This window comes from Gopherus evgoodei, chromosome 18, assembly GCF_007399415.2.
Source record: "Gopherus evgoodei ecotype Sinaloan lineage chromosome 18, rGopEvg1_v1.p, whole genome shotgun sequence".
Lineage (NCBI taxonomy): Eukaryota > Metazoa > Chordata > Testudines > Testudinidae > Gopherus > Gopherus evgoodei.
This window is the reverse complement of record NC_044339.1, coordinates 13,270,389-13,298,372: the sequence shown is the minus strand read 5'-3', so window position 1 is coordinate 13,298,372 and position 27,984 is coordinate 13,270,389. Positions and strand designations below refer to the sequence as shown.

Sequence of the window (27,984 nt, the reverse complement as noted above, 5' to 3'; positions counted from 1 at the left end):
GGAGGGAAGGAGAGAAGCCTTTTAAAGCTATCTCTTACCCCATTCAGCAATGATAGGCATGATGATGTTTTAAAAGCTGAGCTTGGTTAGATGTGCATCCAAAAGAAGCACATTTTCAAAGCCATGTGTTAGAAAATGTTTCTTTCTGGCTGACGCCTTGCAGACTCTCTTTGATTTCCATATGAAATATTTAATAAGCTAAATATGCTCTCAACTTCGTATGCAGTTCTTCATTAATTAGAAGCATCATAGCAGTGACAGCCACCTCAGCTCTTAAGGGCACCTACTACTTCAATTAATCACCTCAAGTTATTCAGTAGCAACATTTTTGCCTTCCAATCATCTCCACCTTCTGCTTTACTTTTCCTCCCTCTGTGTTTTCCCAGTTTCTGCGCTAGTAGCATCCTACTCTGCCAACAGCAAGGCCCCGTCTCTGCCAGGATTGTTAAAGCACCACGGACTAATGATAAAAGCCACTTTCTGGCTATAAATGTGTTGAATTACCCAACCAGTTGACACGTCCGTACAAGGCAGCCATCTTGCAATAACTGGCAGTTCAGATATTTTGCTGACTCTAGTGGAATACCCCCTCAAACAACAAAAAACAGACTCCAGACAGGGCTCACATGGCCAAATTTAGGTAACTATAATGTACTTAATTTATTTTACAGACCGGCAATGTATTATATACATACCGTATTTAGAAATAATTTGCCTGTATCTCTCAATACCTTTCTTTCCAGCTACTTAGGTCAGCATAGTACCTAGTTTTCATGTCTATTTTTCTTCCTGTCATTTATTGCTAGTGATTTTTCAAAAGCAGAATCTTTGTGTCTCAACAGTTTGTCCACTCCTTCTGCTTATGCCTCACCTGAGTTAGTGACCATGACCCAGTCCTGCTTCCAGTGAAGTAAACGAGAGCATGACTGGGATTTCCTGTGTTTCTGCCATCACTATTAGCTGTTGTAGAGATAACTGCAAGACCATGAGGCTGATGGTTTCAGGTGGGTAACAAACAGGAGCAGCAGATAAATGCTAACAGATGTTATTCTCATGCAAGTGATACTAAAAATAAAGGAAGAGAGATTCAGAAGAGAGGAAGTACTCTAGAAAGTGACTCAGCGCTTAGTGGAATTTTGCTTTACAAGTTTCTCATACAGTATCAATGGATCTTTAAAACATGTCCCTCTCACACAAAAATATAAATTAAACATGGCATTAAAAGAATCTGACATTTTCTTTGGGAGTGTGAGGATGTTTAGTTGATGTATTTCAGCCCATGTAACAATGCAAGCAATAGCTCAATATCCAAGATACCGTGGGATGGAGGTATCAAGAATACAAGCAGATACATGCACACATCGACAAAGAGAAAAAGGGGAATTATGGAGGTCAGAAAATGGGACGTGCAGACTTGCATCTCTAGGTCACTGCTTCAAATTCAGTCCAATGTATTGGACTGACCAATTCAGGTTAGACCACCTGAAGACTTTCATGAGAATAGAGGGCATTTTGCTCCTTGCAAGATCAGAACCCCTGAACGTGCCATGGGATCTGGATCATACCTCTCCTGATCAGAGCTGAGACACAACGGTAGAGTGCTCTCCGCCTGCCAATAAAACAAATGTGACATCCTACCCTTTAAAACATGAGAGACTAACAAGAAATTATACAGCAGGGCAGAAATTCTGAGATGAGTTCATTTCTCTTACATGTACATTGGTTTCAGCCTCTCTGAAGCCATGGAACTACAGAAGCAAACTGCAAAAATCACAGAGCCCTGGTGTTGAACACATACATTTGGATCTAAAATTGATGACAGAAAATTACTGATGCAAAAAGAAAAATCTTTACAGATTCCATACCATTTGCAAGAGTTTGTCTTTTCACACTATAGTGTACAAATAAGAATCAAATTAATCTAGTCCCATAAACTGTGTCTAAAGCTCCTTAGCCTGTTAAATAAAATTAAAAGTAATAACAGTGATAACTACTGCTTCCCCCAACGCGCAGAGTGCCTCTCTCCTCAGTCATCCCTGCTCTGCAGAAACTGCAACGCTGAAACAATTGATCTTTTCTGTCAACACAGGACAGCTGCTGCAATTGTACACACAGTCCACTATACCCTCCTGCCAGTTCTTCTTTTTAGTAGCTTTAATTACAGCCTGAAACAAAATATTTATAAAACGCACCAGATAAGGAGTCCACTGAATAGGGATGAGGAGGCAGTAATGAATTATGTTCAACATTTGTTAAGCCAGCACCAGGGCAAACATCTGCTGCAAGGTTGTGGTGAAAACATTTCTATCAACTCGGCCATCTTGTCTGGAAAATTACAAACCCTGAAGGGATGTTTGCTATTAAAGTTTCAGCCATTCGTGGAGCAGCTTTCTGACTGATGCAAGTGACACACAGACTAATACTGGTGCTATGAAAATAACATTTTAATAGCTGTTCTCAAGGGTTTCTATTCTACATGCAAAAACATACAGTCAGCATGGCTCCAACATATATATTATATATGGTTCAATTATAAATATATACATACACACACACACACAATTTAGATGCACAGACAACAAACAAAAGCAACATGCATGACCTGACAGAAAATGCCAAGGGATTTATTTGTGCATGGCAGTGCGAGTCTGGGCAATCTCCCCCGCCTCTGAAACTTGCAATAACTTCATAGTAAGGGCATGAATTTCTACCCCACTGTGCGTTTTGCCCTGTGGTTGGCACTATCTGCTAAATGTAATACCAAAATGCTGCTCACCTTCACGTGAAGCTTTCAGGAACTTTTTGTGGCTCTCTCATCTCCATGAACATCACTAATCCCTCTCCTTCCAGAAATAGCTAAGAACTCATCTGCGCCGTGATGGATTGAGTTCATTGAGACTGCATGCTTCTGGTCTGTGTCCTAGGTTGCCCAGTTTGTTAGCTCTCAGGGAGGAGTTCAGTTAGTCATTAGATATAGGTGTGGATGATGCAGCCCTGTATAAAACTCAATGCAGTTCTCTATTCCTGAGGTTACAAAGGAATGGATAACTGCAGCAAGGTCTGCAGCCAAAAGAAGTGGCCACATGTCACCAGGCAGATAGCAAAAACAGAGTGCGACCTGAACCTCCAGGAGCAGATCTAACTCTCACAAAATTCCTAAATTCCAAAGTCTCCTGGAACAGCAGGCATACTCCTTCAAAGAGAGGTGATGAAATCACCTGCACCCACTCCGTTGTTGCTTCACCCATCATTCTATCATTACCCATGTCTTGACTGGATTGCACTTCATCCAAGTCACTGGGTCATATGAAATGTAGAGACATTTCTCATCAGCATACTGAAAGCACTGCAGCCCATGCTCTGCATTCTAGCTTGCCTAATAGCCTCATATATACATTCAGGAGAAGTGGTGAGACAGAAGCCCCTGGATCTCTTATGAGGCCACCACTGAGGCAGCAATGCAGCTGCTGAGAGCTAACACCCTCTCGGAACTCATGCAAATGAGCAAAACTAAGAGATAGGAGGGATTTATATTGATCCAAAGCCTTCTAATTCTACATCCTCACACTTGCAAGCCTCTTCACCACAGTTGCAGTCAATCAGGCAATGGCTGGCAGACAGTGGGAGAGAAGATATGAAATTTCTGTCCACTGGGATTACCATATCAACAGGCCAAATACTGCCACATACTATTCTAGCACTGAGATGTAAAAGTAAAAAGAACCCCGCCCCTTTATTTAACTATAAACTTCAAAGAGAAAATCAAATATGGACAGGGGCCTTTACTGATTAACAAGGGTTTACACATTTCTCACAGAACTTCAGATTTTAGATGACACCTAATTTTACCAGGTAAGATAGGAGCCTGTAAACGTCCACTGTTGGGGTTCGCCCCTCTCTGGGGCAGCTGGGAGCCAGGCTGCTTCACTACCCGAGTCTCGTGCACTGGTGAATTAGCCTGGTGGGTCAGGAAACGGCCAGGAGCTCAGACCCTCAGGCAGGGGCTGAGCCAATAGTCTTGTCTTGGAGGCCCAGGCCCTCGGTCAGGGCAGGGCAACAAACAATAGTTCAGGGCTCAGACCCTCAGGCAGGGGCTGAGCAAACAGTTCAGTAAGGTAAGCCCAGACTCCTGGACCTGAGCGCAGGGGCGAGGAGGAACTGCCACCTGTGAGTGGGGTGGCAGGGGGGACGCAGGCCCGCCTATTCCTCTGCGTCTCAGCCTGGGGCCCTAACAGCGGCAGGCAGCCCGTTGTGTCAGTGGGGATCCTGGCCACAAAACAGTGACATTGGCTCTGGGTGTGCAGCAGCCAGACTAGGGTCGGCTGCCCCCGGGCTGCTTCTGAACTCCTCCTCTACCGGTACCTGTGTCTCAGCGGCATCTTCCACAGCATCCCACACCATGGGCTCCTCGGGATACTGAGCGAGGGGTAAACTGGGCAGCTCCTCAGGGTCCCTTTGTATCGGTCGGCTTAGGGGCTCTTCCAGCGTCTGGTCGGCGTCCAGTCTCTGCGGGTATGGCCACTCCTCGGGTCGGTCGCAGGTGGCAGGAGTCTCCCCAGCAGGAGCTAGGGCATCAGCATCTGGCCTCTTCGGCAGCCAGGCAGCTTCTGAGCCCTGGGGCTAGGCTTTTATACTTCCTGTCCTGCGCCGTGACCTCTGAGGGGCGGGCGCAGGCTCCAGTGACTCCGCCCACTTTGGCATCCGTAAGGGCTCGTCCCTCTCTGGGGCGGCTGGGAGACAGGCCGCCTCACTACAGAGCCCAATTAGATTTTCTTCAAGGCCACTTTTACTTTCAATAGGAATAATGTAAGTTAGAACTACTTATCTGCAGTGGGTACGTTTGCATCAATGGGGCATGAGGCACACTGCGCATGACCTCAGTGGCACATGTTAGACAGAGAAAGAAGATTGCCAAGCAATCACCAGGTAATTAGTTCCACATTTTTAACATTTTAAATGGGATGGGTGGGCCATGACACATCAGTCAATGATCTCCAGAAGGCTAATAATAACTATCCATTTAAAAACTCTAACTTTCTTTTCAGGGAGAGTAATACTGTCATAATCTATTAGTGCCTATGCACTTGGCAACCACCAGTCCCTGAATGCACATCTATAGTTTTAATAATCTTTTTGGGCAGACCGAAATAAACTGGTATTGCAGTCTCAAACTTTGACTCCCTCCACAATATATAAAAGCTTGCCTACATGGAGAAATTAACTGGCAGAACTACAGCTGCATAATACTACTGCTATAGCTATGCCAGTATAACATCCCACGTGGACTTGGTATTCTGCTAGAATTACTCTGCTCCGCTATAGTTTTGCCAGTCCGATTCTCCATGTAGACAAGCCAACAGTAATATTTCTCTTAAAATCCAAACTACTGCCACTTTTAATAGGTCCTTCTGCACATCCTTGGTTTCTAACAAAGGATGAATATTTGCTAGTGCTAGCAATGTGAACTCCATCTTCTAACAAGAAAATCAAAAAACAACACAGCATGCTGAAATGTGCCATTTTATTTCAAATATTAAATAAACAACTTCGGTGTCTTACATGAAATGTGCCCGCTAGTCAGAATCCAGTTGCCAGCAGACAGGTATTTATCTCACAAACATGCTACCATCATCACCGGCCCTAACAGCTGCCCACTCTCCCTTTCCCCCCACCTTGGCAGTCAAAGGACAGAGGCTAAGAACTGAATGGGTTATGGAGACCAAACTCAGCCGCTGAAGTATTTCTTCAGGGCAGGATTTAGATGCAATGGCAAAAGTGGTTGGAGACACTTTCATTGCCACAGCACTAGTTTTTCCTCTTCTGTGATAGCTCTGAAGGCATCCAATCCAGTGCCTTTCATCAGCAGGGGGAAAAAACAACTTTAAATTAAACTCACTCAGAATAATTTTTTGTGCTATTGGTAATGAAAATCCCGGTGCTGTTATTCTGGCTACTATTTGTGCCAACCTCCTCAGCAGAAAGGCATATACAAGTGCACATGATGAGCCCAGTCAAAAAGTCAGAAGGCTGTGCACACATTCCAATCTTATAACCATTTTCCATAATAGGAGAGAAATGAGAAGACACAACTAACTGGAAAAAAAACTCTGCATATTGCAACAAGGAAAGGGAGCTCAGCTGAGCAGGGCTGGAGAGCACATTTCATGAACTGTCACCTGTATGTGATAGACAAAAGCAACACCAAACCTGGGAGCAGTCCTATGACTAGGGCCCTACCAAGTTCACGGCCGTGAAAAACGTGTCACGGTCCGTGAAATCTGGTCTTTTGTGTACTTTTACCCTATACTATACTCTTTTATGCTATATGGTAAAAGTATATACACGTATACAGTGTTTCTCAAGCAGGGGGTCCCGATCCAAAAGGAGATCTCCAGCCTATTGTAAAGGGGTTGCAGTATTGTCACTCTTACTCTTGTGACACCTTCAGAGATGGGTGGCCAGAGAGCAGCAGCTGCTGGCCTGGAGCCGAGGTCTGAATGCAGTGGCACAGAAGTAAGTGTGGCACAGTAAGGTATTGCCACCTTTACTTCTGCGCTGCTGCTGGTGGTGCCACTGCCTTCAGAGCTGGGTGGCCAGAGTGCAGCAGCTGCTGGCTGGGAATCCAGCTCCGAAGGCTGTGCTGCCTTCAGAGCTTGGCACCCATCCAGCAGCTGCCACGCTCCAGCTACCTAGTTCTGAAGGCAGAGCAGAAATAATAGTTGCAGTATTGTGACCCCTGCCCCCTCCTGCCCACCCCCTTTGGGTCAGAACTCCCAGTTTGAGAAATGCTGACATAAGGGCATTACATGTTTGTATTTTGCCATTTTTCAATAAATATTCATGCTTTGTTACAACTCCATGACATTTAAGATTTGAATTTTATGATTTCAGATATTTAAGATTTTTTAAATGCTATGACAGTGAAATTTACAAAACTGGACTGTGAATATGGTAGGGCCCTACCTATGCTTTTCCTATAAAATCATCTCATGGTATCTGTATGGAGGAGGAGGGTGAACGAATAGCATAGGCCAGCTTCCCCTCTGAAACAAACACGATACTCTCAAACAAATACTATTTCATTTCACTGATTTTCTTTTTTTAAGCGCAATAGGAAATCACCTATTCTTTTGGAACATTAGATTGAATGCTTTAGTACATTAAACCACTGCTGGTTTCCTATTTGGCCTCTGACCAAGGGACTGGCTTCAGGAAGCTAAAAGCCTTTTTCCTGGACAGATGTACAGGATTCTAAGGGCTTTTTAGTAGATGAAATACATGGGACAAGGAGCACGTATTAAAAGATGCAGTGGTTTACATCTCTCTTTGTGGTACAGCAATGAAAGAGCCCCTGCCCCAAACGCTGAGTGCCAATGAACCTCTCTCTCAAAAACTGAATGTGTATAACATGTCTTCCCACAATCACTTCTGGAACACAAGGACCCATACCAAAATCATAGCAAAAATATAAGGAAGTTACATTCTCCAACCAAAAACTCAGAACCTCCGCTCACTGCCAAGCCTCACAAGTCTCTTGATGAGCTTGGGCCAAAAGAGAAGCCTTGTGCACACTTTAAAGTTAACCTTTTAGAAGATTTTTAGTTTGGGGGGGAGGGGAAATATTTATGAAGCACCACACCACAGTGCTACTTTAGTGACCCAAATAATACGTACAGATACTGTACAAAATCAAAATATATTTTAAAAATTACTGCTGTTCATTTTTTTTAGGGTGACCAATCTTAATTTCCATGAACATCAAAGTATGAAGCTCAATAAAACCTGGCAGCCTCTCCTCACCTCTCAGCAAAGATTTAGCAGCAGGGACAATGCTCTAAGCAATGTTTCCACCAACACTTCCTTGTTTTACCAAACGTACTACAGAGCATTTACTAGTACACTGTCAAGTAACTTCTTAATTAAAACTCTGCTACAATTGCCAAATAAATGTTCATCTCTCTGTGGTTTGTTAGCCTCTCTTTCGTGGTTTGTTCGATTATTAGCACACCACAAAATTTGCAACAGGTATCCAAGTCAGTGAAGATCTAAAGCCAGTGAACAGTTTGAGTCAGGACTGCAGCACACGGAGGCTGGGGAGGAGGCACTGCCAGGGTTGCCAGATGTCTGGTTTTCGACCGGGCAAAGGGACCTTCGTGGCTCCAGTTGCTGTTAAAAGTCCATTTGGCATCATAGTGGGGCTAAAGCAGGCTCCCTGCCTGCCCTGTCTCTGTGCAGCTCCCGGAAGTGGCCAGCATGTCCATGCGGCGTCTAGGCACAGGGACGGCCAGGGAGTTTCCGCATGCTGCCCCTGCCCTGAGCACCAGCTCTGCAGCTCTCATTTGCCGGGACCACGGCCAACGGGAGCTGCGAGGGCAGTGCCTGTGGGTGAGGGCAGCATGTGGAGCCTCCCTGGCCACCCCTGCACCTAGGAGCCAGAGAACATGTCACCACTTCCAGAAGACACCTCAGGAAAACACCGCCCGGAGCCCACTCCTGCATTTCGAATCCCTTGGCTCCAGGCCAGAGACCCTTCCTGCACCCTAAACCCCTCATCCCTGGCCCTACCCCAGTGCCCACATCCCCAGCTGGAGCCCTCACTCTCTCACACACTTCAACCCACTGCTGCAGCCCGGAACCCTCTTCTGCACGCTGAACCCCATATCCCTAGCCCCACCCCAGAGCCTGCACCCCCAGCTGGCATCCTCACCCTTTCCTGCACCTCAACCCTCTGCCCTAGCCCTGAGCTCCCTCCTGCACCCCAAACCCTTCATCCCTGGCCCGAGCCCACACCCCCAGCAAGAGCCCACCTCCTCCTGCACCCCAACCCCTGCCCCAGCCCGGTGAAAATGAGCAAGGGTGGGGGAGAGTGAACGATTTGGGGGAGCAGGGGAAGACAAGGGTGTTCGGTTTTATGCAATCAGAAAATTGGCAACCCTAGTTGCCTGATCTATAGCAGTGGTTTTCAACCTGGGGTCCACAGTGTATATCCAAGATTTCCAAAGGGATCCACACCTCCATTCAGGTTTTTTTGGTTTTTTTTTAAGCGGTCCACAAATGAGAAAAGGTTGAAAACCACTGATCTACAGCAAATCATTCAAGAGGTACTGAATTATAGAAGGCCTGAAGAAATTCTTCAAAGCAAAGTATAAATCTTTCACAAAGGGCTGTTACCCAATTAGAAGACTTAATTAATGGGTGCACAATGTTCCTTCTCAAATAAGATGAAAGTGACTACAACCTACTATTTGCCTGTCTGCTTCTCGGAGGGCAGGTATCCCAGCCTTAACAGATCCTGCATGGAGCAGAAAAACAAGAGCTGCCAAGGAACCTAGCAAGTCTTCAAGCAAGCGATGTTAATATTAATAATTAATGAAGTGAGCAAAACAACAGGGAGGAAACAAAGCTTTGGCAGCATGTAACAGTTTTCCTGCTGTCCTTCAAGGACACATCTCTAATGAAACCAAATGGAAATCCTTTCTGCTTGCTGCAGATGAAGGTGAGGTTTTGGGGCGGAGGAAGAACTAAAGGATACTTTCCAAACTGAATCTGGTATTTCTGATCCTTTTACCCAGACAAGAATAATTCATGAGTGGACCTACCCAACTTCAGTGTGAGGTCAAACTACAACCACCAACTGATTTGGACCTGTTGTGTTTTTACCAATGGTGCTTAAGTTGCAACAGTCGAAGGGTGACGAGTAAGGAACAACTGGTGAAGAAGCAACAGAAGTGAGTCTTTCTGGCAGCAAAGGCAACAAGATGGATTCCTGGATAGCAACAGGAGCAAACATAACTAAAAGCCTGGAACCAACAGAATGTCTACTATTCCAAGAAAGCGGTCCCTGTTATTCACTGATTTTTCTAGCCCATTTCAATCTGACCTTTATAGGGAACACAAACCAAGACTGAAGAGTATGCTAAGAAAGGCTGTGTATCTACTGCCAGCAGGATTCTGTGCCCCTTTTCAAACCATAAATGACAACTAAAGCAATCAGAAGTGTAATAAAACCTAATTTTAAAAATCTCTCACAGCTTTTTCACAGTTTGCTTGAAAAGGTCAAAGCTAAACTCATGTTCTCTGTGTAGCTCAACAGCCTGTCTCTCTCACCAACAGAAGTTGGGCCAATAAAACGTATTACCTCACCCACCTTGTTTCTCCAATATCCTGGGACCGACACAGCTACACCACTACATACATTCAAAAAAACAACCACCCCCCCCAACACACAACACTGGTTTGGGGAAAGCAAACAGCAGAAACCAAGGAATGCAATAGCGTTACTTATGTTAATCTAGGAATGTAAGATATATATGCTAACTTTAACCAATTACAGGAGGGAGCAGAGAAGTCTTTTCAAAGTGCAATTCCTACATGCCAGTATGGTTATTCAGACGGTCATGACTCATGAGCTGGGATTCACAACAGAAGTTCATAGGATATTTTGTACTATAAAGCAGCAGGGATAGGAGAAGAGTGGAAGGGGCACTTTTCCCTGCTCATGCTCACACACACAAGCTTTAAATGTGTAAATCAGTGGAAGTCGATGTCCTCACAGGTAAATGTTTGCAAGATCAAGGCCTAAGGTATCGCCTTAGTCAACTACACTAATTACAATTACTAAGTGACAGTTTACAATCTGCAACTATGCCTTGGACAATTGACATAGCACTGTCAAATACAACACTTGCTAAGTAAAATACCCTTTTTAAAAAACCATACCCCACACAATTGTTGGGTTAAATTCTCTGCTGGTGTAACTCTACTGAAGTTAATGGAATTACATCAGCAGAAAATTCCACATGTAATTTTGGCGGGGAAAAGATTACAAGTAGAAGAAACATATTTCTCTATGAAACAAAAATATTATTCTGGTCTTGAAAGCATATAAATAGAAAAAACACTCTGTGCCCATGTTGAGCAGACAAATGGTTTTTAAAATGCTCTCATCCTTGCAACAAAAGAATGTACTTCTAAAACCAGGAAACAAAAACCTATCACATCAAATGGCACAGAATAATATACGGTGAAACTGTTAAATCAATAAAACTTTAACACAACACTGAAAGTAGAAGTTCTTTTGTCCATATCACTTCATTGCAAGAAGGTGAAAGTCCAAAAATGCAACCCACAGAGTTATTCTATGTGCAGGATCAGACTGAACAGCAGGTAGTAGAAAGAGTGCATTTTCCCATATGCTCTTTGAGCAGACAAGTTGTGTAAGGTGCGATGTGCAATTTTTTAATCACAGAATCCGGCAAAGATAAAACTCTGCAGGTCATAAGCAAGGTCCTAACACAAAAACAATGATACGTGCTTCTGTAAGCAATGATCTTCCAGAATATAAACCATAAAACATTCCAGCTCTAATACTTTAATATAATGAAAGAAAACTCTGGGCAGGAAGCATGGCCTAAACTGAAAGGAAATCAGGCAAGACCTTAGTGAAATACAGCCATCAACACTGAAAGACACCGCACACGAATCAACAGTGGCACAATCCAGTGAGCACACAAACCGTGATGAAGTCAAAATACTCAGATGAGGTTCCACCCGCACTCATTCTCCCTCATATGCAAGGAAAATGAATGCATGGGGCATGTGTTTGGATCCTCAAAAATAATAAGTTATTTTAATTTACTTGAGATCATCACTCCTCTTTCTCCCACCTTGGGCTGTCAAACAAAAAAGATGCAAGGTCTGTTATAAACACCAAGAATAACAGCAGGCAAAAATTGTGATTAAATAGGCCAGGGCTGAGATACTGAGGGATGGAAATGTAATGGTGATGTTATTTCACAACCTAAATAGATAACTTGAGAGATGAAATTATGCAAAAAATATAAAAAGTTGTAGACATTCTGTTTATGCTACTGCATAGAAAATACGGGGGATGATGTAAGAAAATACAGGGGTGTTTTAAACTCTTTGGAGCATACAACCATAGAATCATAGAAATGAAAGGTTGGAAGGGAACTCAAGAGTTCATAAAGTCCAGCCCTGTGAGCTGAGACAGGACAAAGTAAATCTAGATCACTTCTGAAAGGTGTTAATCCAACCTGTGCTTAAGAATCTCCCTTGATGGGGATTTCACAACTTCCCTTGGGAGCCTATTCCAGAGCTTAACTATCTTTACAGTTAGAAAATTTATTCTAATATCTAACTTAAATATTCCTTGATACACATTAACCCCACGACTTCTTGTCCAGCCTTCAGTGGACATAGAGAACAATTGATCATCATCCTCTTTATAACAGCTCTTAACATATTTTAAGACTGTTCTCAGGTTCCTCCCTCAGTCATCTTTGCTCAGGACTAAACACGCCCAGTTTTTTTTGTTTTAAAAGCTTTCCTAGTAGGTCAGGTTTTCTAAACCTTTTATCATTTTTGTTGCTCTCCTCTGGACTCTCTCCCATTTGTCCACATCCTTCCAAAGTGTGGCGCCCAGAATTGGACATAGTACTCCAATTGAGGCGTCAAAAGTGCCAAGCAGATTGGAGCAATTACCTCCTGTATCTTACATACGACACTTGTGTTAATACATTTCAATGATATTAGCCTTTTTTGCAACTGCATCACGTTGTTGATTCCTATTCGGTTTGTGAACCACTATAGCCCCCAGATGCTTTTCTCAGCAGGACTACTGCCTAGTCAGTTAGTCCGTATTTTGTTGTTGTGCATATAATTTTTCCTTCCTATGCACTTGTCTTTATTGAATTTTATGTTGTATCTACTATGTTCATGTGCCTACTGTATTTTCTCCTCCAGTGCCCTAGAATTCTCAGGATATTGTATTATCCTCTTGCCTGCACAACATTGTCCATCTGTGATGCTTGGCTGAGGGCATGAAAATAGAGACACGTATGACAATATTAGACTCCAAGAGACACATGGGAAACCTCACCTCATAAAAAGAGCATGTAGTGTCAGGTCAGTTCTTACCCTACCCCTATGAGAAGGGACAATGAGGGAAGCCAAGAGGGGCTTCTCAGTGTGCACATCATAGTTTGTTAGTATTTTTTTAAATAAAGATTCAAAAGGTTTACTCTGCAGTTAGTTCTGACTGCCTGAAAGGTGGGCAGAGACTTTCTGGAAGGAAATACATGGAGGATAGGCAATGAAAGAGTGGTGGGCCTGTCCCTCTCACAGCTTTGGAGAAAAAATAAGTAAAGAGGGAGCAAAAGAGATTTGTTTGCAGTGTTTTCTGAGGGTATCTTGGTTGGCAGGATTTATTTCTCAGATTCCTTCCAACTGCTGCAGTTTGGGTAATGAAAGATGCAGCTTTAGGAAGGATCACCTCCTTAGTCACAAAAAAATAAAGGGAACATAATCAAGCTTACTGGAAACAAAGCTAATCAAAGCTGGAGCAACAACAAAGGGAAACAGAAACATTTTCACTCTATCACATCCTATTCTCTGGCCAAGAGCCCAGAATTTTCATTACAACTTTTTTTTTTTTTTTTTGAATTTCACAATAGCATTTGTGAGCCCCGGCCCAAGATGCCTTGCTGTACAACCAAAATTTGTAGGAGGTCAGCCTTTCATGAGGTCAAAAACCCAGCGTGTGGGAAGTGTTAGGACTGTTATGTAGTAGGGGAGGTTCTTAAAACTACTACTGTTTTGCTCTGGGAGCTTCACAGATCATTAAAGGTTTCTGAACCACAGAGAGAGAAGGGCAGAGTTAGCAAAATAAATCAAGAGTTCCTCTGGGATGCGCTAGCTCTGACTTAGAACAGGCTTTAGGCACAAAGCAGGCACAGAATTAAACTACAGGGGAGGACTCTCAAGATGGAAGGGGGAAAGCGCTCTGTTTTATTACATGGAATGCACCATCCTTTTCTTTAAAGATTAGGGTTTCAGATGCACCACAAGAAATAATTCAGCTCCTGTCAGGGAAGCTGGGGGAGGGAAAGGAGCATGGAAAATGGGAGCAAAATCAAATGAAAACATTCTGTCCAGATGAAGAGAGGGATGGATTTCACTGTGGTAAGGAGACATTTGTCACCTACTTTTTGGGGGTAGTTGATATTTTACTCTGTTTGTCACAGTCTCTCTGAAGTGTGGGAGGGAGAGGGAAATGTTCCCTGCCAATTCTGCCTTTAGCAGATGGTCAAAAGAAATAAGAATTTCCAACCCCCAGCACTGCCAACTCTTGCAATTTTACCACAAGTCTCGTGATATTTGGTACTTTTCCTTAAAGTCTCAGTTTCTGGAGTCAGGTGATTACATGATAGTCTCAGGTTTTATTTTATTTATTTTTAATAAAAGGTAATTTCTAGACCGCATAGTTGTAGACAAAAAGACGAAAAACATGAACCCTAAAGGCTTAGAAAAGCAGAACGGAAATAAAAATAACTCACAATTAATTATTTTTAAAATCCAAAAGGGACCTGATGTTGCAAGGTATTCACTGCTACAAGGACTTGCTCCTGCAGATATCAATGGTGCAAGTTCAAGACCCTATCTCCCATTGACTTCAACGGAAGTTAAGAAAACAGCAAGACTGAGCCCTAACAGTTTGTTGCAATGAAAGGGATGGATGTTTATACAAAGGAATGCACCATTCCATAATCCACTTACTGCTGCAAAAAAATCTGACTCTATCAAACTTCTGCAGTGAGCACTTCCCTGTGAGGAAGAGATTTGGAGCAGAAGAGGAAGGCTGGAGGAAAGAGAATGCATTTCTGTATGCCATATTAAATAAACATATTGTGAACTACGGAGGTATATTACCACCACAAGGTTCTGGTAACTCAACAAACCACCTCAGCTCCCTTCATGCCACAGACCCCTCAAATAAAATCACTGCCCCATAACTCTCCGTTCCCAATTTATTCTAGAAGCTGTAAAATTCCAGGGAGTTTTCCTTGGCTAGAAGAAGCTAGTAATCAAGCCTAGCATTTGCTTTTTACAGCTGGTTTGAAACAAAAAGAACAAATGAGTACATCTGTCTCCTAAAATTATCATTGTCTGACTCTCACAGCACAGTTATAGCAGCATATTACAGGAATATTTAGGACTAAATAATGTATTGGGGGGCTGATGTTATGCCAAGATAACACTGTGGATATGGTTCTTACAGTGCATCTGGGCTAGGAAGTAGTGATTTAAGGCCAGCGAGCTGTTGTGTGAGAAGAAAGTTAATTTCATGCCCGGTGTGGCGGGCAAGAAACATAAAAAGGTTGTCTACTCACTGCCAAAATCTGATCATCTTTTCTTGGCACACAATCACTTGCCCCGAAACATGTTTGCTCCACTGAATCACATGTCCTGGAAACCGGACTCCCAAGGAACTCCCAACTACCCTGATCCTCTCACAATCATGGAGCACATGATGGGTCGGAAAATGTCATTTTTTACTTCTGGGACTTGATAGATCAAGAAAATCTCCTCCTGCAAATCTCAACATTGAGAGCTAATACAGTCTAGCCCAGAAACAGAGAACACACCACATTTGGAACAATACTTGGATGAGTCTTTTTCAATATACTTGGCATAAGTTACAATACTGCAACTCCATTTGGCCCTCTCCATAAGAGAGGGGGGCACTTCTATTAACGCTCATAACATAACAGGGAGACGAGGGAGGAGGGGAGGGGAAAGGAAATCTTGATAGGCAACACATCTGCTTGCTCCTCAAACATAAGCATGGAACAAGCCTAGCAAAAACTCTATCCATGTCTGTCATGCATTCATTGGCCTCCTGAGTGTAGGTAAGAACAAAATCTGGACCAAAACCAAAGACTACCCCCCCCCTGCCCCAATAAAACCCATGCACACATGCAGCTAACACTTTCACTTACATTTTAAAAATAGCAATGACTGCTACGCTAAAATATTTACATGTATTTTAATAACAACCCAAGAATGGGATTGTGTGGATTTTATCACCTGAGAATTCACTGTTTCACAATGTGCTATAATGTGGACTAATGGACTTCATATCCATGGCTTGAGGGTCAGGCCCTCAATCTTCTCTGCACCAGTCCCTATGCCAGTCTGGATTAAGTTATTATGTCCACTAGATGTCTAGGAGGGAAAATATAGGACAGAAGGCTTAGTCAGAGGACCACAGCTCTCAGCACTTGCTTTCTAAAGACTTCATATTACTTGAAGTAGAGAAATTCTGTTGGAACATACTTCTCTTGCAAGACAGGAACTTTCAGGTTCCTTCTTCAAATGCATTCCTCCAGCAAAGATGATCATGGCTCTTAAAATACAGCAAGGCCTTTCAACTCAGTATGAGCATAACCAAACAACTGTAGGATGGGAGATCTTACTCGAGACCAAAAACATGAATCTTTGTGCTAGCAGAGAGCAAAAAACTCCAGTGGTTAAGGTGCTTAGGACCTGGGAGTTGTACGATCAACTCCCTGCTCCACCACAGACATTGCATGACCTCGAGCAATTCATTTACTATGTCTCAGCTTCCAATCTGCAAAATGGGGTAACCATACTTACTTTTCTACCTCACAGTGGTGTTGTACAGTGAAGTGGGAATATATTAAAGACCGTGAGGTGTTCTGATTCAACAGTAATGGGGATCATAAGTACAATCAATAGGATTATTTTTGTAGTGCTCTCTCTGTGCCTACTATTATCTGAATAATAATCCTACTGATTGCTGAAAACGTAATCTGAAGTGTCCATATTTTCCTAACAGATTATCAGGATATTTTTCAAAAACCAAAACACCATGCAAAGCTAAACAGAGCTTCTTTGGCACTGTGTAGTTACCCAAACTCTACAGCATTATACCCTATTATCTAAAGTTTATAGGTGAGTCAACAATCCCTGGACAGGAAATTTCACAAACCAAGATGCTGCTTCAGGAGCCTCTCTTTTTTTTCCTTTTTAAAAACCACATCCAAGTTCTAAAGCATATCTTCACCCTCTGCACTGGGAAGAAAGCAAACCAAAATGATGGGCTTGCTGCTCCAACCCTGTGGAAAATGATTGTCAGGATAGATGAAACTCACTCAACAGGAAAAGAGGAAAAAATTGTGCAAACATCTAAGGAGAGACCTACTTTAAATATCTGAGATTCCCAGGACTCTTTGATTGATGCCTGAGGATCTGGTACAGTCTCAGCTGCTACAAAGAAAAAAAAGCTAATACCTTTTCTTGTAAGAAAGGGAAGATGCAAAATTCAGAAATTCCATTGCTGAAAACTGAAACATTCTTTTCAAAGGGATTCTTGTTCCTATAGCATGGATATGGAATGAGAACTCACGATTCAATAAGAAATTAAACCACCAAGACAATAAAATGTCTTACGATAGCAAATCAAACAGAGGGTAAGGAAAATACAGTGTGTCTGTGTAACAGAATTACCAAGAGTCACAGAAACATCGTTCTTCCTAAATTGCTGAAAGAGAAAGTTGTGCAATATTGCATCAATTTCTCAAATATTCTTGGCTTAGATCTCCAAGTAGGTATTTTTCCCCACCGAAGCAAGAATTGTGCTCACTGGCTCATTGACAGAACAAGATGCAATTGGCTAATGGTTCTCTTTTGCTTGCAACAATATATTTTACCTCTAGCTACCTCTAAACCTGCAGAGTAAAATAAACAATGGTTTTCAATCGCATAAGTAAACCAGAAAACAGAATCACTGTGCAAACAAGAGAGTTGATTTATTGCCCATACTACACAGAACTAGAGAGTCCAATGGACACAATGAAACTTTTTATTGTCCCTGGTTGCTTCACCTATGAAGGTTTTCAGTATGCTACTCGAAGGAGCAGCTCAGACCCTGAGCTGTTAAAAGTTTCAAATTAATTTGGTCTAATGTTTTTAAAAGTAATTTGATGGGAAGTGGGGGAGGGGAGCAGGGTGAATGGAAAGTTATTAATATCACCAGAACAAATTTTGATGAAAATGGGGGAAAAGCTGTTAAAAGCACAACATAAACTTTAGAAAAATCAATGTAAACAGGCCAGATTATGCCCCTGGACCTCGGTGTTCCTACTGAAATCAATGGTAGTGGCACACATACATGAAAGGGTAGTCTTTGGGGCTCCATGCAGACTAACCCAAGGTGTGACCTTGTCATTAGACTAATGGCCATACATGGGTGACACTGAGGCATGAAACTGAGCTTGTCCAGTGTAGATAGGCAGAGTTCAGAAAGAAGATTTAAATAACGGATTATGTATGCCTTTAGGATACAAACTGCCACAACAGAACAGAAAGAAAAAACTTTGCAACAGAGCAAGAGAGAAAGTGTAGGAAAGCGTATGGTATATAAAGCATGAAATAAGAACTACAGCCCAAATTAAGAGGTTGTCCAACATGCAGTCCTGGTTTAGAAATGGACTTTCTATTAATCTGTGTTATGAAATATGGAATAATTTCCTGAGTGGACAAACACAGACGTAATCAGAACTTTTTTAATACCTTTCCAAACCTTCCATTTGTTTTACTATCCAATAAAATAGAGTCTGCATTAGGTTTAACAGTCAAATGTTTCCTCATCTAAAATCAAGCCAAACCATGGTGAATACACATTATTGAACCCCCTTCAATAGATAAATATCTGGTCTTTGTAAACAGCTTTCAGCTCAATACCCCTTGGTATGGCAACCCCCATCTTTTCATAGTGGGTGGGTGGGTGTGTTTGTGTGTGTGCACATGCGCGCGCGCACACACACATATACACACACACACACACACACACACACACACCCCTCTCTATGTCTATATAACGCTGTCCTTGGGAGCCAAAAACATCTTACTCATTATAGGTGAAACCGCATTATATTGAACTTGCTTTGATCCACCGGAGGGCACAGCCTCGCCCCCCTCGAGCACTGCTTTACCACGTTATATCTGAATTCGTGTTATATCAGGTTGTGTTATGTCGGGGTAGAGGTGTATATCTTCCTACTGTATTTTCCACTCCATGCATCTGATGAAGTGGGTTTTAGCCCACGAAAACTCATACTCAAATAAATTTGTTAGTTTCTAAGGTGTCACAAGTACTTCTCGTTCTTTTTACTTAAATCTACGATGCTCTCCCATTTGGGCTCAGCTCCTTCAAGTTAAACATTTCATAAAATTCAATGACTTGTTCAGTCTGCTCCTGTTGTGCAGTGGAAAGTCAGCCACTGCATGACTGCCTAACAGGCTACTATACCTCGAGGACAGACACACTAATATATTGGGTTCCATTAATCAGCAAAGCTAGTCACTCGCTGGGTAAAAAAAGAAACCAACTAGCCAACATGTTCCCTACTGAAGTGTGGGGTTTTCTGTTTGTTTCTTATGCAAACGAATCAATGGTTCACTTACAGAGGGAGAGCAACTAACCCTTCCCGCAGCCTGTTGTTCACACTGGACTAAAGCCCAGTGGGATATCTGCTATGACTGCAGAAAAAAAGAAAAGTGTGAGGTCATCAGATTTAACAGTCTGAAGCCTGGTCCCTGTTTTAACAAGAATAAAACCCTCCTACTGCAGTATCCATAGGGTGGAAACACTAGCAGCAATGTGGAGAGCTGAAACCAAAAGAAGCGCTGGCTGTTTATGTTGGCAGTCATTTCAAACTCTAATGGAAAATTTCAGCTCTGACTGCATCAGGGGTAGAACAAGTTATTAAGGAAAAAGGTATGGCATTTGAACAAAAAAAACTATACATAGCTTACCCTTATTCGAGTGCTCTATGCTGCTGAAGCAAAGGCAACTTGAGAAATATTGCACCAGAACCAAACTGTGTATTAATAGCCCATCATTAGGAGAATATACTGTCCAAACAAAATATATTTCCTGTGGGAAAGGAGGACAGTGAGTAATACTGTCCATGCCACGTACACACAGTTAAGTTTAGCTACTGGTGAAAATAAGTTATGTTATACTTGATTGTGAAAAAGCTGATGCAAGGCTAATCCATCATTTTATACCAAAGGAGTGAAAAAAACCCTGACCTAAGTAATTATTCCATTCCCTTTGTTAAAGGAACATCTACTATTTGACCAGATACAGTGAGAGAAAATCATTACCTTTAATTTGCTTACAAGTGGGCTGGACAAACATTAGGCTGTTAGCTTAATTACAAACAGTACTGACTGTACAGAGGACAAATACCTCACCAGTCTTCGTGCCTTAAACACAGTGACATTTCTAAACTTCCACTGGTTTGCTGCAATACATTATAGCACTCTATTTTTTAGGAGCTACTGAGGAAGCCAAAATTGTAGATTATTTAACACTAGATTAAGCATTAATGGAGGCAAGAATCAGATTGTTTATCTAAACCTCCAATCGGAAATTAAATAAAACTTTATGCTGAAAGCTCAGGCTGCAGTCATTTTGTCCTGCTAATATTAACAGAATACAGCTTATTCAGTCTCAGAGATAAGTACCCACAGCATTCAGTTTGGGCAGAGGGAATTTGCTGCCTGAAAAGCCAGTATTTTGCCTAAAGAAAAGGATGGTGCATATTCAGTACTTTCGCACACATTTAATAGAATACATTTTTGGTCTAAGGGAGGCAGTTGATTTTCATGACTTTTTCATAAATACTGCAGATTTCAGATGCTAAATGCAACGGCACCAGCCCTCAGGTACGACTCCAGATTAACTTCCTTCTCTCTTACCCTTTGCTAACTGGCCAAGCCAAAAATCAAGATGCTAAGGGAGCCTCTACGCCCAAGGGAGACTCAGAGCAAGACTGCACTAAATACTGAACTCCCCCCTACAAAGCCTTATTGTCTTCTTTTTGTAACATTCACTAAGGCTTGTCTACACATGAAAGCTAATTCGGAATGCTGCAGAGTGTGAATTAAGAGTGGAATAGCTTTTCCTAAATGATTCCATGATTCCAGAATAAGATTGACTTATTTCAAAGTTGCTTAATTTAATTAAAAACTACACCAGAAAAAAGGCACTCTTAGTCCAGAATAAGCGGGTCTACAAATGCAGTTACTCAAGAATAGCTACTCTGCTTTAAATTCACACCCTGCCTTATTCCAAATCAATTTTCATGTGCAGACAAACTCTAAGCAACTATGAAATGAGCTCAAGCCCTTCAGCCTGGTGGGTGAAGGCTGGACAGACAATTAGCTTCCTGCCGTGATCAACCAGCATTACAGGCATTCTGTAAAAAAAAAAGTCAGTCATTCAAGGATCTCAACGCACTTCCCAAAGATAAGGGTTATTGTCATTTAAAAGCTGGGCATAAGAGGATGTGCAGTAGTCTCAATGGAAGTTCAGGGTTCTTATATCTTAAAGCAACTGTCCCTGAGTGAGTTACCCAAGGCCACATAAGTCAACCAGACAGGAATAGAACTCAGCTCTGACTCGCAGCGCCAGCTCTAAATTTGACCAAGCTTCTTTCCTGACAGCACAACTCACTGCTCTCTCTTCTTCCTGGTCCTGACTGGGAATTCTAACAAAGGAATGTTCTCAATTTCTGGTAAGCCAAACAGTAGAGTTGCCTGACCTGTTCCTCAACTCTAGTTCCTAGCCTGGAACAAACAAGGATACCAGTGTGCTCGCCTCACCTTCTTCCCATCTTTTTACCATTTATACAGCACCATTGTGCTAAGTGCTTTAGGAAAAACTTACACCCACCAGCTCCCAGCCCTGTGGCTCCTACAGTCCATCTGTTTTAGGCCTATCCCTATGGTATTTCATGAAGAATTCTTCAGCTCAGGTAATTCAGCGCCATCCTCTGCGGAATGTGGAGTAAAATGAGGGTTACGAACATGGGGCTTACAGAATTTCAACTTTGTTTTTTAAACTAAGGCCCAGACATGGGAAGCTTCTACATAAAGCTAAAGCAACTGACCAAAGTGCCTTCTTCTAGTTGCACATCTAAACTCAAATTTTCAGAATAACTGAAGCCCGAGTACAATTTTCAAAAGCAAGCTAAGCACTTAGGTGCCAACATCACTTTTGAAAATGGATCTAGGCATTTCTGAAAACGTTGTTCTTAGGGCTATTAAGGGGAAAGGACCAACCAGGTTGCTAGCATCATCAAAAAGTATATTTAATTCTGCCTCAACATGGGGGCATGGACTCTTGAGGTCTCTTCCAGTCCTGTATTTCTCGGATTCCCTGAAAATTAGTCTGACATAGTTTGCCATTTTGACCACCAGTATATTAACCAGAAGAGGTATGAAAAACTATTCATGAGGGAATGAGGGGAGTAGGGTACTAGCAAGAAAAGAGAAATATAAAGTTATATGACAACCCAAAGCAAATTACAAAAATTATATTAAAACAAAATTTACACACAGGCCTTCTTCTCTGGGGTATTACATGGTTAACATTTACTGATCCAACTAAAGCTCCATAAACTTGTTAGCTTTCCTTAATCAACTTCAGCATTCCCATTTCAGCAGGGGGCATGCTCAGATAAGAGCTAGCTTTAGTTCCTGTGTGTCTTGCTCATAAAAGCTTGAAGAGAATGTTAAAGCTATTTATGTACACGCCCACTGGGAATCTTCTCTCAGACATAATTGCTTTGAAATAAACGGGGAGTGTGAAGATCTAAAACACACAGCTTTGATATACGGTAAATACATTCTTTCATCAGGATCTTTTCCTTGCTGGTTATTCATTTAGAAGAAACTGTGTCACAGCTAAAATGCACAAATTGGCAAATAGAGGATTTCCTTTAAAAGGATATGATACACTGAAGGGGTGGGGGATAGGTGGAGGTGGGAGTGATGGCATCCCTCAAGCAGAGTGTTCTCTAGGAGGCTTGTAGAAAACAAAGCACAATAGATATAGGACCTCATTTCCATTTACACCCAGGCCAGAGTAAAGTAGAATAAGTTATAGTCACACCATTCTTAAGGCCCATTTAAACAGTGGTGTAAAGCAGATAATGTAAATTAGAATCAGGTTCAGCCTTTTTCTTCTAAGCATAATTCTTGCAACTTTGCAACAAGGATCTGTGCAAGATCCGAGAGGTATCAGGCAGTAGATCTCTAACACTAAAAGAGGCATATATGCATGTGTGTGTCTAGAAGGGGCTTATGCTAGAAACAGAAGTGATAGACTGTAAGTAGATTTCTCAGTACATGATGACTGAGATTTATTTAACTGTTCAAAGCAGGCGGGGATAACCTTTGCCCTCCTCTCCCAAGATATGAATGATTTACCTGGAGAGCTCTGATTAATTAGAAGTACATATGACCTATAATCTTGTTTCCACTTAGGACAGGTCACTTCAGAAATAGCCCTGACTCCTTTTAAAATATTTTTTGCAGACTTTGGGAGCAGCTTCCAAGGCTCTGTCTTGCCTATTCAGTCATTTTTCAGAGCTATTCCTAGTGGTGGTCTAGTGGCCAGGAATCGGAGAGAGACTAATTTAAGAGTCATTAGGAGCTTTATTTCATATTGGAGGAAAATGGTGGCAGGCAAGTAGTTTGAAGCCATTCTGATGAAAGAAAATCACGGCAGATCTAATTCCACAGCCTTATAGTTTGGAAATTATCCTAAATGAAAACGCAGACCCAAGGAGTCAAACATTAGCTAATATGGGTCTGATCCAAAGGCTCCTTACTCAGGCAAAACTTCTCCTGTGAACAAGAAGTGCAAGATTGAGCATTAAAAAAGCAGAAGCTAAACTTGTGGGCAAGAATAGGAAATGGAGATTAAACAATCTGTTGTAGGTCAAAGGTTACTTGTAGATCAGTTACCACAAGGGGCTAAAACAGCCTGCTCAGTACCATCTACTACACTCTACTTCAAATCGCTTCATCTTAATGCTTAATCTTCTCAGCACTAGAAGTTTAGGCCTAGCACAATAAAAACGTAATGCTTGAACAGTGATGGCCTGTATCAAATTTCACATAGCTTGCAACTTCACAGAACTTTTAGGGAGGGCACAAGGTCTGAGAAATTCAAGTTCAAAAGCAAAAGACAAATTGTACTGCACTGGAAAATAGGGTCAGAAATAGGTCCCCAGTTTCTCTTACTTCAATATGTCTTTTCTTTGATATACAGAAAAAAAAAATCTTTTGCAGAGGGAGAAAGCATTTTATTTTTAAAAATACATTTCCGTGTACATGTAGCTGAAATGGACATATTTTTCTTAAGTAGTATTCAATACTCAAGTACCTTCCTAGCAACAAAATGCACTTCTAATCTAAAAGCCAGTCTCTTCTAAAAACATTTCTGGGGAGTTATTCCAAAGAATAATGAAGGAAGAACTGCTTAAGCTGATTACATCCTGGATTTGTTAAACGTTGCTAAGTATTGTCCAATTTGCTTCAAAGAGGTCATCTCTGTACTAACCACCTTCACTCATAAAAATACAACAAAATAGTACAGTCAAGTCTATTTGCTCTTGGTGTAGTAACTAATATTTCCTAACATTATCAATAACATTGGTATATTAATCCACAGACAGACTCTCTAGGATAAACCTTTCACTCTCCCTTTCTGTTTGATTCATGTGATGGTATTAATGTTCTGCCCATGAGAGACTGTGATGTAACAATATAATGTCACAAAGACATACCTCAGGAGGAAACATCTTAGTATCCTTAGATGATTTAAAAAAAACAAAAACAAAAAACTCCACACACTATTACAATTATTTTTTCCACTCAACATTAAAGTTTCACACAAAATAGATTTAATATTAAGTCACCTCCATCCAGTGATGTATAATAAATATTTTCAACAGTATCACATTAATATGAATGCCACTTCTCACCCAGCAAAATAAGCACTGCACCAACATTTTCACTTCACTTGTCCCTAAATTCAGGGCAATACTGAAGACTGCTTTCCAACACCACTCTACAAGTAGTTAAATGACACCTGCAGCATGGAAACCGAAGCTTCTAGAGGCTTGGCAATCAGGGCTAATGGAAAAACTAAGTAGATTCCCAGAGCTTCCCAAACCCTTTAAAGTACAACACTCTTCCTCATCTACCTCCCTTCTTAAATGCTTACCAATGTTTTTAGTAGAATTTGACAATCATGTAGTTGTATTAAGGTCAAACAAGTAACAATCCTTAATTCAATTTGGAAAGAAAAGTCTTACATTTGCTGTCCAAACGTAAAAGCAGCCAGCACACACCTCATTCTTCCAGATTCAATCAGATTTTATTTTGATTTAGGCTTTTGTTAATTACCCACTGCCATTTGAGCTTAAGTTGATGACATAAATGAATTATCCCATGACAATGTCTATATTTAAAATTAGATTTGGGCTCCATAAATACCTTCCCAACCCTCTGTGACTTCCTTCAATAACAACAAGACTGTTTTATATCTTTCATACACAATGCTTAAAAATTGCCGTTAGAAAAAAATACCGTAGCGTTTGTTAGCTGGGGATTTCTCTTCCATACATTTGAGCCAGTCACTCAATTGAGGGTTAAAAGGAAACTGTTTCATAAGATCAAATGGTGAGAAGCAGCAAGGGGGGGAAAAAGGCAAGTTACATAAAAGTCCAATTGTACTTACAGTCTCCTTATTGGGCAGTAACTCCTTTCGGATCCTGAAGAAGTTCTTGCCGTACTGTCTCAGCCCTTTAATGAAGCGTTTCTATGTAAAAAGATAAAAAAACAGAGTGTCAGCAGAGGAAAAAAACACATTTTTCATCAGCAAAACAACTGTTCTCCTCTTAGGGACTGCTGATAAAAAGAGAGAGATGTGCACACATACAACAACTGACACCATCCAAAAGGGGAAGGCTTTGAAAAGAACTCTAAAAATTCAGATTGACTTAGAACTGAACCACAAACTTCCAATATTTGGAGCTAAAAAAAACTGCTGAGCCCTTGGTACAAAATGATCCCAGTTAGTGTTCAAGGGCTTGAGAAACACAGTCAGCTCCTCTCTATAAAAATAAATCACAAAAAAAATCAGCAAAATCTATTTACAACTAAGAGAGGAGGAGAATCACACACACAAGGAGGAAAGAAGAATATGTAACATAATATTTTTTTAAGTGACTCTCCAATTGGGTGAGGAAAAGGTTAAAAACACACACCACACCACAAAAAGATCCAGGCTACTTTGATAGGAATAAAGGCAAAAGGCTCCCAAATAAATCCCTTCAAGGGGGAAAAATATCGCTGCTTGTTATCCTCCCCCTCCCCTCTTTTTTTAAGAACAGTTCACGTTTGGTTTCAAATCCAAGGCAGCAAGAGACTTTCTTCTTTCACTTCGCAATAATCCACTCGGAGAAGAGAAAGCTCCCCCCACCCGGGGGCTTCTCCTTTGGGGTGGGTTTTGTTCGCAATCTCCTTGGGTTCAGACAGCCCCTAAAAATAACAGGGGAGAGCGGAGGTGGTTCAAGCCAGACTGGGGTGGGGTGGGCTTGAAACGAGCCATAAAAGTCCTTCCCCGGCTCTGAAATGCGCCTCACTGCAAGCCGGAGCCCAAGTGGCGAATTCTTGCTCGAGCTCGCCTGGGATCTCGGCGAGCTTGATGCGAGCGCTACAGTCAAAATAATAACAACAACCCGCAACCCCCAGCGCCCAAAGCGGAGCGTCTCCTGCAGGGCGAGGCGGAGGGGAGGGGAGAGACCTGGCGGGGTCCCCGGCAGCCCCAGGTACAGCCGGCTCAGGTGCCATGCACAGGCGGGAGGCTGCAGCGCTGCCGAGCGCAGAGCTCGCTTCTCACGCCGGGGCTCTGACACTACAAAGGGGGAGGGAGGCAGCGGCTTGACATGTGATCGCCGCCGGGCGGCGCGGCTCGGGAAGCGAGCCTCGGGTGCGCTGCAAAAGGCGGCCTGGATCGCCTTGGAAGGAGCCCAGCACGCTGGGCTAGGGGTGGGCAGCTCCCTCCCTAGCGCCCTGCATCCCGGCCCCCAAGCTACAGGGCCAGGGGGGCACTGGGAGCATCCGCACGGGTGGCTCTGATCACAAGGCGAGCGGTCAGGGGAGCTGGCCTGGGTGAAAGCCCCCTAAAAAGGAGACTGTCCGTACAATTCTGCTCCACCAAAGCTTGTCTCCCTCCCCAGCAGAAGCTGGTCCCATAAAAGATACCACCTCACCCACCTTGTCTGTCTAATACCCTGGGACCCACAGGGCTAAAACAACATGCACAGAATTCTGCTCCTGTCATTAGTAAAGCAGGGATCCCAGGGGAAGGGATCAAGAGCTAAATCTTTAAACACTGAAGGCCTAACAGAGTGTGGTTGGGGAGGTACTTCCCCCTGCCAATGGGCTTGGTGGGCCAGGAGCTACCATTCTTTGCAGAGGCAGTGATTTTTTTTTTTTAACGTTTTATTTTAAAGAGAAGAGGCGAACCAGGGAACTCTCTCCTGCCACCCAGCTCTAAATGTTCTATAGCTTCCCAACCAGCCCCATGTGTTTCCGCCTTGTTTGATGCGTCTATTTCTGTGGTTTACATGGCTAGTTAAGCTGCTAAGTGTGTCAAACGTTGCAGCTTAGGGACCTTTTTGTGGCTTCCCCTTCCCCACATTATCTATCTATTCCCTGGCTCTAAACATTCAATAACTTCCCAACCAGGGAATATATTCTTCCTCTCCTGTGTTATTTCCCTATAGCTTGCATCCTCATTTGTTAAATATATTATGACATGCTATTTACCTTGGCCTGCAGCTTTGGGACTTGTGGCTTCCAGTCCTCCTCACCCCCAACAAATTTCACAAATAAATCAGTGTAAAAGGATCCTAGCTAAACAATTGGTGACTGGATTGTTAAAGGGGCCTGGACTGAGCTTCCTTTTTTGCAGGCATAATAATACAGGCACAATTATTCGTGTGTGCCAAGTTCTACCTGCAAAAAACTGGGTGACATTGAAAATCTGGACCCTAATGCACATATGATGGGGGAAATTAAATTAACTCCCAGAAAGGTAATTTATAATTTAAGTCAGCTCTCATCTCAATACACTATCCACCAAATCTGGTCTAAGTGCTGGCAGATGAGCAAAGTCTCCCCCACACCATGGAGTGGGTGAGGAACTATTCCACAGAAACTAGTTCAGCCCAATGAAATGTCCCTCCATGGCCCTTCTGGGCTCCCTCCATAGGGTGGAAGATCCATACA

The 27,984-nt window shown here is 42.4% G+C and overlaps 1 protein-coding gene across 7 annotated transcripts in view; it reads right to left on the bottom strand.

Annotated features, from left to right (window-relative positions):
* RERE (arginine-glutamic acid dipeptide repeats) overlaps nt 1-27,984 on the bottom strand; it is a 402,767-nt gene that overhangs the window by 50,018 nt on the left and 324,765 nt on the right. For all 7 annotated transcript variants that reach the window (XM_030538001.1, XM_030538000.1, XM_030538003.1 and 4 more), the window contains one exon: nt 25,427-25,507. In XM_030538001.1, coding sequence (XP_030393861.1) covers nt 25,427-25,507 — 81 coding nt within the window. The remainder of the gene's footprint in view (nt 1-25,426; nt 25,508-27,984) is intronic.